Consider the following 17,479-nt stretch of genomic DNA (forward strand, 5'->3'; position numbering starts at 1 on the left):
GCAAGAGGAAGAATCTCCCCCCCCCCCCGTGCTCCCTGACAGCTTTTGGGAAATCCCCTAAAGACAGACTGCTCAACAAGAAAGTGAAACGTGAGCCAAAGATAGATTTCCGTTACCCTAGCTGAACTCGGCGGTTTGTACGGCTGGTGGTTCACTCTTACCATTAGGCAGCTTCTCGCAGCCCCATTTCCTGTTGATCTCGCTTCTCTGCGCCGCGGCTCTGTCCTCGTGCTCGCCGGGCCTGATCTTGCGCTCGCGCAGGCCCTGGGTAGGGCTAACCAATCGGGGCTGAGGCCATGCCCTCTCTTGCTTGATTTGGGACCCATCAGGTGAAGCAGCGCCCGCGGCGGGCTTGCTGAGTCGCAGTCCCTTGAGCTCTATGCAGACCTTAAGCTTCCGCACCTCCTCGTCGTCGTCGTCGTCCGCACTGGCTTTCTCACGCTCGTCTGCAGATGAACACAAACACAGAATGTTGCTTGAAACGCAACAGTTTGATGGTTTTTGCGTTTAAACCTCGATGCAAAGATGTGAAGAGCAAGCTCTCGAGCCTCGGTTATTATTAAAAGGTCATTTTAAAAAAAAAAAACGCTAGGTAGTCTGAAAAGTGCATTATGAGCTACTTAAAAGATTTCTTCTAAGTGTCTCTGAGTTGACATTTGGATTAAAAGGTTTTCTGCTTTCTAAAGCCGTCATTGTCACCGTCTGCAACGTGCAGAACTACTGTAGATATTGACATGCAAGCAACAGAGCACAGAGAACAAAGGCCATTAATCAGGACATTCTTATGGCTGGTAAAACCCCATCTAAGCCTTACATATGACACACACCCAGGCAAGAGAGGCAGGGAGCAGGATGTAGAGCAGACAGATTGCGGAGTGAAAGGGGAGAGAAGTCAAGAGTCGGGTGGAGAAACAAAGCAATAAAGGCTGGAAAAGCAGAGGGAGGGTTCTCCCCCATGAAATTCACAGGGGACGGGTATTTGACTCGTCTGCCAGTGCCGAGGAGAACAAGCACGATACCGCATGCCAGCGAGAAAAGAAATAAAAAGGAAACCCAAACAGATGAGGGAAAAAAGAAAGGAGATGAAAAGAGAAGAAAAGAGCAGCTTTGAAGAGGGTGGGTAAGCACAGCGAAGGAACGGCAGTGCTGAAAGAAGAGAGAGAGAGAGAGACAGAGGGAATAGCTGTCCCTCTTCGTCGCTTCTCTCGCACTCCACTCAAAGGCAGGATTAAACACTTCTCAGAGCTGGCTGCCACACAGAGCGAAACACAGGACAGAGAGCAGGAAAGGGGAGGAAGAGCGTGTTGTGATGGAACGGATGTGAGGTGGAATTGATTGGGATGGAAGTAGTGATTATAAAAGTGGGATTTTTTAAAAAAAGAACAAGGGATGAAACGGTGCTCGGCATCACACGGTGAAGGAAAACTAACTGGGCGGAATTCTAAGGATGCATGGAGAGCGGATGAAGAGCAGAAGGGGGATGCTATTTGAGGCATGCGAGATGCACGCTTGTTTGTGAAATTCTCACCCGTACAAAGCTTGGCTCTTTTCTCCAAGTGGATCACCCTTTCTCCCTCCATCTCTGTGTCCTCGTCCTCCGCTTTGAGGCCAAGGGGGCGTTTCCTGGTGACCCCAAAGCCAGGGCTAGTCCTCTCGTCGGGAAAGCCCTTTGATGGCGTCAGTGTGGGTGGCATACAGTGACCTTCCTCGCACTCTTTCATCCCCTTCCTGACACCATCCTTTAGCCCTCCTTGGCCCGGACCTCTGGCCCCATCTTGGGCTTCATGAGGATGGGATAAAGGCTCCCTCTGCCCTCCACACCTCTGAAGGACTGGAACTCTGTTGTTTGTGTATGCCGGCCGGACACCTGAGCAAAGCAGAGAAGACGGGGACATGAAGCGAACAGAGGAAATATAAACATAAGATGATGGGAAGGGTGCAGACACACGGGAAGAGATTTCAGACAGAAAACAAGCAGGGAAACAGGGTGACACAAGGTGTGGTTGGTGGGGGTTGACGGAGCGAGAATGCCAGTTAAACACCAGCCCGCTTTTATTCTGCTTTAAAGACAGGCAGTAAAACTTTGATGAGTTAAAGACTTTTTAATCTGATGCGAGCCGAGCCAGCGGCCTGATGGTTCAGTGCAGCCGTGCACACTTCCAGCAGAGAGAGGCACGAAAACATCCTGCGCACATGTTGTGCATGGTGACTCCCATCCCTCTTCCCTCTCCCTCTTTTCGTCATCTCCCTGCCCCCCCCTCCATGACCGCACCACGCCCTTCTCACACAGAGCGTGACTCTACCCCCCCCCCCCCCCCTTTTCCTTCCCCTCTCTCGTCGTCGACTCCCTCTCTGTCTCTCTCCATGCCATAATTAGGCTCACACGTCAGCTGCGGCCTCGCTCCAACACACAGCTGGGCTGCCAGCCAATGTAACTACCCCGCTCCCCACCCCACCCCGCTCTTTCCGTTGCGCTCTCCCATCCGCTTTCACCCACCAACTCCCCCCCCCCCACCACAGCTTTCACTCACGCACTCCCTGCCCCTCCTTCTCCCCCATTGCCCTCCCCTCGCCATCGTCTCTCTGCGCAGATAAGCACAAAAGGCTTCTTGAAAATAAAACTCCCCCTCGCTGTCTCTCTTGCCCGCTCATTGGCTTGCGCTGCCTAGCTTGTGTAAAAGTGCGTGCACACACGGACACGCTTGTGTGTGTGTGTCTGTGTCTCTGTGTGTGAGTGGAAGAGTGTCTTTTTTTAGAGTGACCCGGTCTTGCCTCAGCATTTGCTGCAAGTGCATGAGAGCGAGTGTGTACGCTCCTATTGTTTGCGTGCGTGTCCCTTTTTTTTTGTGAGTGTTCATTTGCAGAGTGTCTGCATGTATGTGTGTGCATGCCTTGTGTATATGTGTGTGTGTGTGGTGCTGGGTTACTCACCCTCCCTCTCTCCCTGCCTGGTGGTGTGTTGGCAGTACTCCAGCACTCTCTCTCCGCACTGGCCGTCTGCCAGCTCCCGTCCTGCTGCCGAGGCAGTCATACACACACCGCTGCCCTCCTTCTCCTTCAGCTCCAGCTCCGAGAACCGCATCATTGCCCGCTGTGCATACACACACAAAAATGCAGAGAAAACCCATGAAAACCACTCATCATCTGCCCATGCCGCGCACACACACGCACCTCTCTAAGCCTAAATCTGGCCTCAACAGCTACACAAGCAAAAAAAAAAAAAAAAAGCATGAGAAATCACATCGTCTTAAAAAACAAAAGAAGAATATGCCAAAAGAATTAACCTCCCCCCACTCCCCCCCCCCCCCCCCCCACACACACACACACACTCACAACACACATACGCACACAAATACACGCAGGACACAAAGGAGGACAGATAAATCACAAGCACGGCGTCAAGACACAGGTTAGACTACTGCAGCCACTGTCAGTCCATGCGCTCTGGGGCTTAAATCCTGGCTTCTCCCTTCCTGAAACATAAACATGGCTTGGAAACATATACATCTAAGCCCTGAGGCGGAGAGAGGAGATGAAAAGGAGGGAAGAAGGAAAGAAGGGAGTGGGGAGGGGAAAAATAAAAAAAGAAGTGTGCAGCGATACACAGTACAAAGGAGACAGAGCCCGTCAGAGGCAGATGTGATAAGAAATGTAAAGAACTGACCTCCCAGTTAGCTGCAGGTTGACTTATATTACTCCCCTCTCGTGATATGACTTCCATCTAAGCAATTAGAACGGGGGGGGGGGGCTCAATATATCTGTCCAGCATTTCATCTTTTTCTTTTTCTTTTTTTTTAAATAAATGAATTTACGTTACGTTTCTCCACATGTTTCTTTTACACAGAACAGGTAGCCACAATCCCAACAAAAATAACAATCAAATTAAAGTGAATCAACAGGTCAATTAACACTGCATCAAAACCATCAAATAATCTCTGAACTGCACCAGTGACAAATTGGAAAATTTGAATGGAAATAACACGGGCATTTGAGGTATAATTGATGACACCAATTCAGTTTCAGCTGTCTTGCTTGCTTTCTTTTTTTGGCGGCAGGGGGGTGATCCAAGCAGACCACATCTGATTTTTTTTTACGCATCCAGAAATCCAGTGTTTGATAGCTTTGAGTTGCAGCTGTGGATTGACAAGCATGACAAAAGACAAAAACCACAGTTTTCTAAGGTGCATTCACAACATAGACAGACATGTGCAACCTATTAACATTTCTGCCCCTGAGCCAGTGGATAATATAGCATAGTGTGTCTTTGTGTTTCTGTGCTCAGCATTGAGCAAAAGGCAACCCCAAAAGACATAAACAGTTTGAAATGAATAGCTCAGTGTGCATGTATGAATGACAGTGGATAATAGCTAAATGTAGGTGATACTACTGTAATAGTATGTTTATAGAGGTCATGTGATCTTTGTTAGGAGGGCTGGTATTTTAGCCAATGGCGGGAGCGGGGATGAGGAGAATTATGACCTTAGACAGCAACCAGGCAGGACAGGCCATTGGAGGGAGGTGGGTTGGGTGAGGATAGTGAATGGCAGATGGGGGCATGCAGAAAGCCTTAGAGAAACCCTGAAGAGGGCAGCTGTTGGTTGTTAAGCACACTGCAAGCCCTCCACTGGCCCTAACCTTGGGGTTAAGCGTAGCCAAAGGCAGTGTGAACTGTGAGGGTGCCACAGTCATTCTCCCAAACTACTGTACATGTCTCTTTAGCACACTCAGCACTAACATGCTTTAGCCCCAAGGCAGTCACACAAGGACAAGCACATACGGAGACACAAACACGCACACACGCACAGAAATAACCTTTACAATGGCTGCTCACTAATCAACATACAAAGATAGCAGCTCTGGTTAACCTTTGAACTGCCACCCCATTAAGGAGGGTCTCGACTGGCCAGATCCCTAAGACAATGATAAACTATAAAGGGACAATCAAATCTACGGCCAGGACAGTAGCGTGACAGCAATTATATTGTATGCAAAGTATGCCAATTCCATGCAAGGTGTGCTCTATAGGCTGATCTGAATATTGCAGCAGGGGAAAACTGAGAGTGGCCTTTGAGGTTTTATTCCTGTGTGGATGTTAGAAATCAAAGTATGTCTGAAATGTCTGCACATAAGAAAAGTTGCTCATAACAACCTCTCCCCATCCCATCAATTATCTTAAACCCAGTTCATTACGTATTGCATGTATACACAAACGTGCACAGTTGTTTGCAGCCTTACCTGCAGAGCTCTCTGTTCACGGCTCAGCTTGCTCGAGTCAGCATATAGCTCAGTGGTGACACATTTAAAGCGGTCGCCAACGTAGCCTGAGGAGTTAGCAATCCTTTTGGCCAGGCTGGATCTACGAGAGTTTTTAGATGAAGTCTGGCTACCGTCTTCTTCCTCATCCCCTTCTCCCTGAGACTCCCCCAGGTCAACAATACTGTCTTCTTTTTCAGTCTCTCTCTTGGGGACTTTTTCCAGGTCTGATTTCTTCACCATATCTGTGCAGTGTTGTGTAAGGCGAGAAATTCTGCTGTCCCCCCTGTCCCCTTTGTCCCTACCAGAGCTGCGCTCCCCTGATGTTCGAGCACAGCGCAAGGTGCTCTGATCTTGGTCTTCAAGGTCTGGGCTGGGGCTCTGCTCCTCGCAGCTCTCCTCTGCTTGGGCAACCAGGCACGGAGAAGCTGGGGATATGCTAGATGTTGCCCCAGCACAGCCAGTGTCCTGGGGAACCTCTGCTCTCCCAAAGGGAGCTTCTGGTTGTCTGTCACTGTGGTTGGGCTTAAGGTTAGGACTCTGTCTGGAGTGGATTGGATAAGGAAGGGAAAGGTGGTGTTTTGGTTCATACTCAGTCTTTGTGAGATTTTGGTTACTATGATAACATTCATTTTGGGAAGCCTTGGTGCTGGTCTCGGCAGAATGTTGTTTGTGGCCTGATGGTGTAGTCTCCATATCTGTGTCTGAGTGTACAAGGTCAATGCAGACAATCTTTTCTCTGGATGTTAAAGAGGAAGAGGGGTGTTTGCTTTGACTGCCACACTGTCCTTGTGCTCCAGCTTCCCTGTCAGGCTTCATTTGGTTTCCTTCGCCTATCTCTTTCCCACTGTTGTTATCTCTGTGGCTTCCACCTTCTTCAACAGTTCCCCGAGATTTCTCCTGTCCCCGGGACTTCAGTGTTGCATCTGCCCTTTCTGCCAGCTTGTTGTCAGAGTGTGTCTGCATCAAGGGATGGGCCATCTCCTGTGAGTTATAAGTGAGATATTCTCCTCCTGGACCAGGGAGATTGTGGTATGGTAAAGGGTGTTTTGCTGCCAGGTGGGTTGGATAAAGGCTGTTGCTGCCCAGCAGTACTGGGTGAGGGTAAACTGGGCCTTTTCCTCCAATTGGCACAGAATGTATTGTCATGTTGTCTGTGATGGGGTAAGGTAGGTATCTGTTGGCATAAGCCAAGCTGTGGTTTAGATAAGCCTCATTCTGTGGAAGGTAAAGATGGCCAGGAGGATGACCGTTCTCTACACAGTGCCTCTTGTAAGATGGCACATCTGGGGTTGTTTCAGCTCTCTTACTGGTCTGGGAGGGCTTCTCTGTTCCCTCTCTGTGGTGACCCGCAGCTGGTGGAGGTTCTGACTGGCTGGGGCTGTGTTTGACCCACTCACCATTATGTTTGGGAGAAAGAGCCCTGGAGTTGACCACAGAAGTGCCAGATGGTTGAGTCGAGGAGTGGTTGGGCTCTTCTATCCTTGGACAGGATGAGCTACGTTGCTGAGGGAGTACTCTCTCCAGACCTTTATTTTTGATAACAGAGGGTGAAGAGCCTTTAGTTTGTGAAAGACCCAGGTCTGTATTAGGTCTCGGAGAGGTGGGCAGGCCCGGTGTGTGCTGTGCGTGAGAAGGTGATGGACTAGGTACGACCCAGGTGGAGTGTAAAGTGCTGATCATCTCTGGTCTGTCTGAGACCTTTGAAGAAGTGCTGCTGACCACACAATGTGGATGGGGAGAAGGGGAAAGGTTTTCTTTTAAGAGCTCTCTGTTAGGGGGAAGTCCATAACGTGGACCTGAAGTGTCCATCTTAACTGGGAATCCATTGGAGGGCAATCCAAAGTCTAGCATTCTTCCAGACAAATCCAAAGGCTTCTCTGCTGGGTCTTTGGTTGCCTGTGGTTGGTGAGCTGGTCTCTCAGAGCTGGCTTTGGAGGGAGACCTGCTGGGTCTTTTCTCAACTCCTGCATTTCTGGGTTCAGGGGCCCCATCTCTTGGCCTTGATTTGTGGGGGCTGGGTCGGGCAGGAGAGGGCTGCTCTGATGCCATGCTGCTAACAGAGAACGTAAGAGGAATGGACTGTGCGGATGTGGATGAGGCAGATATTGAGGAAGTGGACGACACCGGTTGTCCTATCCTGGCAACCGGCCTTTGCAAATCCAGTGAATTGTCGATGAGAGCAGGAGGAAGGGGAGGTTGTGGCAGGCGAGAAGAAACACGAGGAGAGGAATCAGTAGGCAGACTACTGATACCACTAGTAATAATACTACTTGTATTAATATTGTTGCTAGAGCCCTTCCTGGACGGAGGTCTGCTCGGTCTGATACTCCTGTTAGGTGAGCGGTCCCTGTCTATAGAAGCTTGATGGTGCTGAGAAAGAGGTGAGGGTTGGTGAAGCTGCTGTGCAAATGGAGGTGCAACACCAAGCCCCTTGTCTTGGCAGTGTACCAGTGATGTTGGGGCCACGGTGACTGCAGGAATCCTCATAGGTGGTGCCACCAGGGGTGAAGAGATGGGTGAAGCAGGATAGGGAGGCATATAATAGAGCCTGTCAGCAGCAGAGACCGCTGCAGCAGGGGTAACACTGCCTCCCTGGGCTGCACACAGAGAAGGATAGGCCAGGTGCTGGGGAAGATAGGGGTTGGGTTGGCTGAGCAAAGAGGCTTTGTACATGCTTAGAGCTGCATACTTGGATGTGTCCATGAAGGGATACATGCTCGCTTCGGGGTAAGGGCTGAGCCATGGCATGCGGAGGTAGCTGCCACCAGCACTTGCCAAGCCCAGTTCAGATGCTTTCTCTCCAGGCCCTACTCTGCGTTCCAAGCCGAGACCTTCGGCTCCAGGAACCAACACGGGCTTGTGGAGACTTGGATGAGCGCCCTTATAGAGGCCTAGGTATCCATTCGCCGTCTTACGACTGTCCAGAGGGCCATCAGGCTTGTAGATGAGTTCTGGGAGTCCATCCCTGTTATAAGTAAGTGGAAGTGCAGGCGCCTCTCTGCCCTTCTCTGCCTGAAGTGCTCTGATCCCTGGATACACAACCCCACCATGGAGATGAAGCCCATCGTGTAAAAGAGTGCTTCGGTCCAGCCCCATTGCTGCCAGGGGCGTCAACCTTGCATCCACCTGCAGCAACAAAGGAAAAAGTATCTATTAGCACACAAAAAAAAAATATATATATATATATATATATATATATATATATATATATATATATATATATATATATATATCCTGACATCAGCACAAAAACAAAAGAAAAAATACTACTAAAGATTGAAAAAGAAAATCTTGGCTTGTTTTTGCTAAAGTGACTTATGCGACAAATGAGTACAATCTGTACATGGGGATGAGCACGGGGACTTGCCATGTTTCGTGCGATATGGTTCCCTTGTCTTAGTTCCAGGTTGGTTTGTGCCTCAGCATCGACATCACGAACAGATGTTGCCCTGTGGAGATGAGCAAACAGTTAGCTGTCAGTGTCTTGGCTCCGTCACACACACTCACAAACAGGCACACACACATGCAAGCATGCACCGCAGCTGTGTTGCAATGCTGCTGCAAAAGCAAAAAAACCAAACAAGCAATTACAAAAAAGCGAATTCATAAAATTTCAAAAGAGGAAACACATTTTAATTCTTGCCAAGACTTAAACAAATGTGTCTCTGCTAAACAGGGATTAAACGCAGTCCAGGGATGTGCAAGTGAAACGAGGCAAGAGCAACAAAATGGCACTGTCCACTGAAGCGCTTGCTAGAGATGAAAGCACAGTGTGGGCTCCCCACTCCCGCCCCTTCTAATCTGTCAACATCTCCCCCATCCCCATATCCCCCTCCCGTTACCCCCAACCTGCCCACCCTTGGGCTAGACGTGCACTGTGAAGCTGCATCTATTCAGTCACGTTCCTCACACACTGGTTTTTCTATGCCCTCTTTGACCTGCCCCCTCGGCTGCCTCAGCCAGCAGAGCGAGGGAAGATTATGCATCACAGACCAATTCGGTGGGAGACCATTTACCACCCGCCAACACAGAGCTTCAGATCAACAAACACTCACACCAGAACACGCACACACACACAAGCACACAAAAAGAATATCAGGCAGCAAGAGAAAAGAGACGACTGTGCAAAATTTTTAATAAACCATAGATTTGAAAAATAAATCATAAATTTTAAAAATTAAGTTGACAATAGGAAACTTTTTTTAAACCCCAGAGGTAGTGACAAAAAGAAGAAGAAAAAGAAATCTTCATAAGACCCCCGTTTGTGTGAAACGTCCTTTAATGTCTTCTGTTTAGTATAGATTAGAATTTTCTTAAAGCACCAGAGTACAACAGGGTTGTTGTTGTATTTTTGTAATGACAGGGAAAATGTGAGAAGTTACAAGAGGATGGTTATCAATTATTCATTACTGCAACAAATTCTGAAGACAACAGATTCAACAACTGGTTGCTAAACCTGTGCTTTTCTCAGCTGGGTGCTGATGAGTTCGATTTCAAAAGGGGGAAAAGAACCAAACACGCCTAATTTAATTAAACTGCTGCGAAAGCAAATGTACAGAAACTTTCTGAAGAGCTAGGATTTTTTTTTTAAAGAGCAGTGGCAACCGATGTCAACCCTGCATGTTCGTTACTGCCTGAGTGACATCACAATGCCCTGAAAAACAATGTCACACACACACACACACACACACACACACACACACACACACACACACACACACACACAGGGTTTCAAAGATTTTAATTGCGCAAATGTCAAAGTATTTCGGACCCTTAACGGGTCATGTGGTATCTTAACAGCTTTTCCCTAAAAGATTAAAAATGAAATAAAACCATCAAACAGATGAAAGGATGAAAAAACTGTTTAAATTTGATCCCCTTTTCACGATTTGGGAAATATTTTACTTTGAATTCTGACTCGATCCCTAATTACGGTAAAAAAAAAATAAAAATATTTTTTTTCTGAAGGGCAGCCGTGGTAAGCAAGCACATACAGGAGTGCGGTGAGAGACGGTGAGAGAGAGAAGAGGCTTTAAAGAGGGGGGAAATGAAGCTTTGCAGAGAAACACGGCCCCTCGATCATTGCAGTAAAACGCCTCTGCGCCTCGCTGGCACGCCACTTTTATTGCCGTGACCCGGGGCACATTAATCAGCCTGCTGTGGGCCCCTCGACACGGCTTCTCCCTGTCCCATCCTCCCCCACCACCACCCTAAGCCACAGCTCCGCCGCCAGTCCACCGTCAACATCATCCGCGTCGGAAGCGAAACGGGTAGCTTGTGTGAGAGTTCGTGGGCACAAGCGAGACGGTGTATACGCACGTGTGCACGACCACGTGTTCAGCTGCAGGAGTTTCGTCAGTGCACGGGGACGCTGTTCAGAAATCACACCGCTCCTTCCTCAGCGCGTTTCTCTGCGTGCCGCTGTCAAAAAGCGGATCGTGTTGCGCTTGCACTGAAAAGTCTGCGCTCAACCAGAGCTCAACAGCTATAACAGCAGCGGACACAAAACACCCTCATTCAAACCTTTACCGGCGTTTCTGTCCAAATGAAAGAAAACTATCATAAACACATAAATCTGCTGAGCTTCTCTGGAAGGAAAAAACAGCAACTTGGAGATCGAGCGTTTTATGACAGTACTATCTCTACCTAGACTATTTTTAGATGAAATGAGCAGCAACAGGGCCGAGATAAGAGGTTGTATCGGGGCAAAAGTCAGGATGAGGCACCTGATAAACGCTGAGGGGGAGAATGCGTGTCTGCGGACTATCTCCCGCATAACTTCAGAATTGCACGAAAACGCTAAAGCTTTCTTTCTGCCTCCTACATTAGTGGGATATATAGTCATATGTTTATGTTAATATGATAAATGGGCTGGTGTTTGTTTTAGACGCTTTAAAACCTGCTGCTCAGCTCACATCCACATCGCGTGTGCAGGCAGGAAAAGATTAAATCAGGGCCCACAGGCTATCAAGACGCGAGCAGATAAGGTGTCATTAGAACCCTGTAAAATAGGTGTTTGAGGATTTTCCGGGAGTAAGTCCTGACATACTTTCTCACTGTAAGTGGATAGATGGAAAGAAAAGAATGAAAAGAAAAGCAGGAGGTGGGAGAGAAGGGAAAAGGCAGCGTGTTGACGCCCAACCCCACTGGCTAAGAATAGTTTGCGCAACAAACAACTCCCGACGGCCGTCCAATCCATCACGCTGGCCTGCAGCAGGCGGAGGGGGGAAGGGGGGAGGGCAGCGGTCGGTGCTGCTGCGTTTATAAACCAGACCGCTGGAGCGCAGCCCCGACGCGCACCATTAAACTGAAAACCACCGGGTGTTTTTTAGCGGAACCTGGTTTCAGCGCTGCGTTTCAACGGAGCAGCTGTAAACAAAGCCGAAGAGACAGACTGATGAAAAAAAAAAATAGGAGAGAGGGAGGAGAGGAGAGGAGAGCCAGAAGACAGTCCCGCTTCTCCCTCCTTTGTTTCCCGTCTCCGATGACAGCGACTTGAACTCTCAGTGACCCGCGGCAGGCGCACCAGAACAAACACCGGCACCACTCATCATTTCCTCCAGGGCTGAGGCCTCTCCCCGCGCAGCGCAGTGGTTGTGTGCATACCAATAACGCGCGCGCGTGTACAGGCCTCATCTCCTTTTAAAAGTTGATAAATGACCGCCTAGAAACGTTTCAGTGAAAGAGCTCGGGGCATATATTAAGCACGGCTGTTCCGTTTTTACGATCAGCCCGCCGCGCGACCCTGTTGTTGAATTTCTCTCAGACTGAACGAGGAAACCGGGTGGCAGGTCTCTGCTGTGCGCCGGGGGAGAATGTAGGCTACATAGGCGCCCTCTCGTTCTTTGTCCCTGGAGCTTTGCCAGACTCTCTGAAGCGGCAGAGCTGCGATCAGCTCTGAAAAAAAAAGAAAAAAAATGCACTGTGACGCAGGATAATCTCCGCAGCGACGGGGGTGGGGTGGGGATAAACATGGATTAAATGCGGGCGCGCGCGCACACGCACCCCCACCACCACACACACGGGATCACCGTGACGGCGGTGTGTTTACACGCACTCGAAACGAAAGGAATTTTTTTGCGCACACGGCGGAGAACATCTGCGGCAAAACACGTGAACAGCAACTACAGTCTGGCTACAAACTCCACAGCCTCAGGTCACCCGATCCCCGGCATTAACACCCAGCACCGTAATGAGCCAGGAAAGGGGGGGAAAAAAACCTCGGAAGAGAACGCCGGCCCAATTTTAATGGTTATTGATTATCGAGCCGACGTGTGCCAAATGGACCAATTGATCATCTCAGCGCAGGCTGCGCAATCTATGGAAAGCTGACACGCTGTAGTTTCAGATTTAACAGAGCTGTGAGCGCAAAGTGGAGGGAGGGGAGGGGGGAAGTGAGCAGGAGATGGAGGAGATAAATGTTGTGCGGGGACTCGGAGGAGAGGCGCGCTGCTGCCGGAGCGCGGAGCTGGAAGGAGAGATGGCGGCGCCTCTTCAGCTGTCACATTATTAGCGGCGCAGTTGTAAACAAGGGCCCCCCGCGTCCTCCCGGGCCGCTGCACAGCCGCACGCAAGTCGGTGCACGGTTCAGTTCCCCCCCGCAGCAACACGGCCGTCAACAACGGCGACATTGTGAGCCCCCCTCCCCCCTCGCTCTCCCTCCAGTGCTGTCACCAGGGCTCGGGCGGCGGCTGCTGAACTGGCTCTATTCATCCCAGGCCAAATGAGGACTAAATGGCTCTTTATGCCACCAAAGAACCCGATTGTAACAGAGATGCGCATGCACGAGCCGGCCCGCGTTTACCGGAGGTTTTTGGAAACGCTGGCATTGCTTTCATGTGTTTCTGATAAAAGCACATGATGATGAAGGAATGATCCTCTTTCATGTGCCCTCTATTTGTTCGCTACTTTCCAAAGGCTGAAGTTCCAAAGTGTTTCGCGCAGACGGAGACAAGAGGATGTTTTGCCTCTTTTCATACGCGCTGCTTAATTAACTGCGCCCTGTAAATTAGGCCAGACAATCTCTGCTGAAACAATTAAGTGTTTACCCTCACGGTACGACCCACGTGACCACCTTCCCCACCTCGAGGTCAGAAGCTCCGCGGCCGACACAGGCTCGTGCGATGTTACGTGCAGACAGCGCATGACGCATTCCTGGCTTTGAAGACTGTCGGCGTAATAAACTCCTGTCGCTATTAACATGCTGCGTTGCCAAGAGTCTGTGGGATTTCGTCAGAGATGCCCGAGGCGCAACGCGGTCTAAAAAAGAGAAGGGAAAAAAAGCTTCAAGACCGAGCCTGCAGAGACTAGGGAGGAAGGAGGTGAGGTGTGTCATCATCACTCTGCCGCTAAATCAATCACACCGCGGGCCAGAGCGAGGTCAGCAAACTAAATCCATTCAGAGTGAGATTTAGACTTTAATTACAGCCCCCCACTCGTTCACGTTACATTAAGCCACCACTGATGACATTTATCAACGATCGCTGCTGTAAAATAAGCAAATGTCTAAAAAAAAAATCGCTATTAAACCAACATCCCTGGGTCATCGGCGCCAGAAAGCAGCTGCTAGAGGAAAGAATAATGCTATGTGCCCCCCCTCTCTCTCTGTGGGTAAAGCAGTGGAGAGAGGGGGTGGGAGGGTAAGTGACCCGTGAGCTCCAGACCTCGTCGAAACAAAAAGCTCTCTCTCAGAGAGAGAGAGCGAGAGGTGGGTGGAGAGGGGAGAGGAGGGAAAGGGGGAGAAAAGGCGGAGGGGAGGGTGGGTTCTCCCGTTTCATCGCGAGGTCCCGGGAGGCCAGCATGGAGCATAGCTTCAATCAAACCGTGACGTCTCCTCCGGGAGCTGCGCAGCGCCTGGAAAACCGATCTCTCCTCGGCTCTCTGCCGTGCCTCCCGCTTTTGTTCACACGCATCTCGCCTCAGCAGCGAGTGCAGCGCCGGCAGCGACGAGCCTGCTGTTTTATATCCATGCGCGTGAGAGACACACACACACAGACACACACAAAGGAGCGCGACAAGAATAAGAGCGCCTTCATATTTCTGTCTGGATGTTTACCGGGACACAGGGCATTTCTTTTGACGAATTCCCCCCCGGACTATTTAGAGCACAGAAGGTTTGATAAGCAGGAGCGGGTCCCGTGATTGTAATGACACGCTCTCTCTGCTCACAATATTCCCCGCGTGTTCCCTATTGATTCCGGATTAGAAGCGGACAAACACCGGGGGGGTTAATTGGTTTAAAATGGAGGTGATGAGGGTTGTTTCTATTCTCTTAAAGGCAAGCAGATCTCCAGCCCCCCCGCGGGGCAATACGCTGACACGCTGTCACACATCATTCAGCGGGACAATAAGTCCGGCAGTCCCCGAGGCTGCTGTTGCCTCCAGGTGAACTGTGCGCCCACGGACCTCTGTGCTTTTTACAACTGCGGATTTCTCCATGTCTGCCTGCTCAAATGTCTTTAATGCTTCACACATCACTTCCCCACCTCTGCTGATTAAAAACCTGCACATGAATTGGCTGCACGTATGCAAGCGAGGTGACGCTGGCAAAGGTGAAAGTAATTAATAAACCCCCTCTTTTCTTTGCACGTTTCTGATTCTAAATTATGTCTAATTAATAAAATTAGCACCAGATGCAATCCTGTTTTGCTAAAGGGGTGGGGGGGGGGGGTGGGGGGTGGTGGCACTGAACCGCACTCTGTCAGCTAATGGGCCTTGGCAATACAACACTGTTTGTGGAAGAAGTGTGAAGTCTTCTCGTGTGAAACAGAGAAAACTCAAGTATGTCAATCTAGCGAAAGCAGCCCTCCCTTTCTGTGTTCCGACACCTGGAAAACAGATCAGTCCCACACTGACTTCGCGGCGCACAGTGGAAAAATGATGCGCAAAACAGTCCGACGAGCTTTCGCTAAAAATAAACTCGGCCCACACAAATGCGAAGTATTTGTTTTAGGCTTCCACGGCGCGCAGCGCTTGGGAACCAGACTCTATTGCAGACGAACCAAACTAAGCAGCCGTCCAAGTTTGTGCAGATAGTGTTTATTCCACGGGCCCCAATGAAATCCGTGCGTAACTTTTATTTGGACACCGAGAAAAAAAAACCCCAAGTCGGACTAAACCTGAGATCGTCACTGAACACACAAGCAAAAGTTGTTGAACAGTTATTTCAATTATAATAGAAGTTAAACTTAAAAATACCCTTTCAGTAAGTAATTAGCCCCACTGTCACGCAAAGTCACATTTAACTTCAAATAAATGCCTTCCAGTTGTCCAGCTTTTCTCTGCCATCCCAAGTAAGACCGACGTTTAATTTATATATAAACAGCTCTTTTATTCTGACTCAAAGCCACCTGAAACTGACCCCTCCACCCACACACCCACCCCTTTACAGTGTCCCATCCTGCTCCTGCAGCCTGCCGGCAGCCGTTCGCGTTATTGCAAGCGTTTCTTCGACCGTTTATCCTGCGCGGGTTGGCTGCTGGGGGCTGAAGTGGTCTTTTCAGTAGCTGCTTCCCTCACTCAGCTCGTCAATGAGCTGGAGCCAGCCAATATGAGGCACATCGATCGTCCTAAGAGAGCGTCCCCTAATTAGTGCATGCGTGGCTCCAGGACAGGCAGCAGGCAGGGCAGCACGGAAGGAAAACTCCCCAGATACGAATCTCTCTCACCGTCTTGTCTGCGGTGGAAAATGTGGTCCGATAACATCAACCTTCTAATAAATGAAAAAAAAAAAAAAAAAAGCCCCACTTCGCATAAACGCGCGTGAAACGCAGTCTGCGTTGCTCACAGAGGAGCTTCAAAGAATCGCGAGGTAAAAGACGACTCAGTTTGGAACGCATCCAACGCGCCTCGCGGCGCTTATTTTCAATTAAACTGCAATAGTGGAAGAAGCGGATCGCGCCGATTGACGTCGCGCACAACAGCGTGAGGAGGGTGGCGAAAACGATTTTTAAAGTTAGCGCAGTGTAAGTCAGTGAAGTGGAGTGTGTGTGTGTGTGTGTAGGGGGGGGGAGAGAAAGAAACCGATAATTACGGGAAGTTTATTATTATTATTATTATTATTATTAAGTGTTTGGGTTTTTTTTTTTCTAAGTGAAAGCGTCCCGGTGACACATTCTGTGCAAGAGAGCAGCGCGTATCGGAGCTCCGGGAGGAGGAGGAGAGGTGGAGATGGTAGGAAGGGGGGAGAGATCCAAACTGGCGCTACGACGAGTCTCCGTGCGCAAAGAATAATCCCCTGCATTGCAAAGCCTAGTCATACAGCAAGTGTGCCTGTATGAGTGTAACGCAAAGTCATATCCGAAAACACCTGCAAGACTCGGCGTGTGAGTGGGGAGAGAGCGAGAGACAAAGAGGTTTCCATCAAGTAGACACGAAGGTGAGCGGTGCAGCCCCCGCGTCCCGTCTCTTCCCCCAGCGCTATACCTTTGATGAGACAAGAGATTATCAGTCCACTCCGTCCAAACCAAACCTCCCCCGCGACACACACACTCCGCGGCACACCAACAGCCCACACACACACACACACCGCGGGGATGCCCTCCAACTGAACTGAACTGTGCATAAACGGAGCAGCAGCGCTCGCTCGCCTTTGGCAGGGCGAGGCTGGATTCCGTAACCTTGTTTAGCGCAGAAGCTCCCGTGTGCGCGCACGTACACGCGTACACACACACACACACACACTACCTACCCTCAGCCCCACAGGCACACTCGCGCTCTTCGTCACACAACAGGGTGCGAAAAGCCTGAATAGTCACCTTCGAGGACGGCGCCACTTTCAAGTTCGCTAATCTCTGGGATGTCCTTCTCACCTCTATCAGCTTGACAGGGCAGTTGTTAAAAGGACAAACTCATGCTCGGATAATTGTGTGTGTGCGCGCGCGCGTGTGTGTGTTATTTATCAACCACATGCCACTGCCCCGCCGAAACGCACAAAGACCACCCTATGCGCTATTCTTAGAAGTGGCCGATCCTCTCCCCAGTCTGCGCACAACACTGGACGATCGCGCTTAGATTCAGCCCCACGAGGGGACTGTTTTTAATCAAAAACACACCACATGAAAACACAGGATAATTTAAAACACCTTGGACGTTATACTGCCATTAAAAAACAGCGCTACACGTTTCGATCGTCACGCGAGGGATTTCACATCAAAGACACACGTTAAGGAAAATAGGTTCTGATTTGCCATTGATTGCCTCACCTGGTTAATTGGTGCAAGTT

General features: G+C 49.7%; 1 protein-coding gene across 3 annotated transcripts in view; it reads right to left on the reverse strand.

Annotated features, from left to right (window-relative positions):
• Positions 1–17,479, reverse strand: part of bcor (BCL6 corepressor) — a 31,611-nt gene extending 14,132 nt beyond the window's left edge. Inside the window, exons 1-7 of one of the 3 annotated variants that reach the window (XM_082508900.1) lie at positions 17,460–17,479; positions 8,624–8,705; positions 5,236–8,382; positions 3,665–3,721; positions 2,932–3,091; positions 1,529–1,867; positions 162–446 (exon numbers count right to left, since the gene is read on the reverse strand). In XM_082508900.1, coding sequence (XP_082365026.1) covers positions 162–446; positions 1,529–1,867; positions 2,932–3,091; positions 3,665–3,721; positions 5,236–8,382; positions 8,624–8,626 — 3,991 coding nt within the window. In that variant the 5' untranslated portion in view covers positions 8,627–8,705; positions 17,460–17,479. Of the gene's footprint in view, positions 1–161; positions 447–1,528; positions 1,868–2,931; positions 3,092–3,664; positions 3,722–5,235; positions 8,383–8,623; positions 8,706–13,339; positions 13,486–17,459 lie in introns of those variants that run through there. The other 2 variants (XM_082508898.1, XM_082508899.1) reach the window with 2 other exon arrangements.

The sequence above is a fragment of the Aulonocara stuartgranti genome, assembly GCF_965226115.1.
Source record: "Aulonocara stuartgranti genome assembly, chromosome: 16".
In the NCBI taxonomy this organism is placed as follows: Eukaryota; Metazoa; Chordata; class Actinopteri; order Cichliformes; family Cichlidae; genus Aulonocara; species Aulonocara stuartgranti.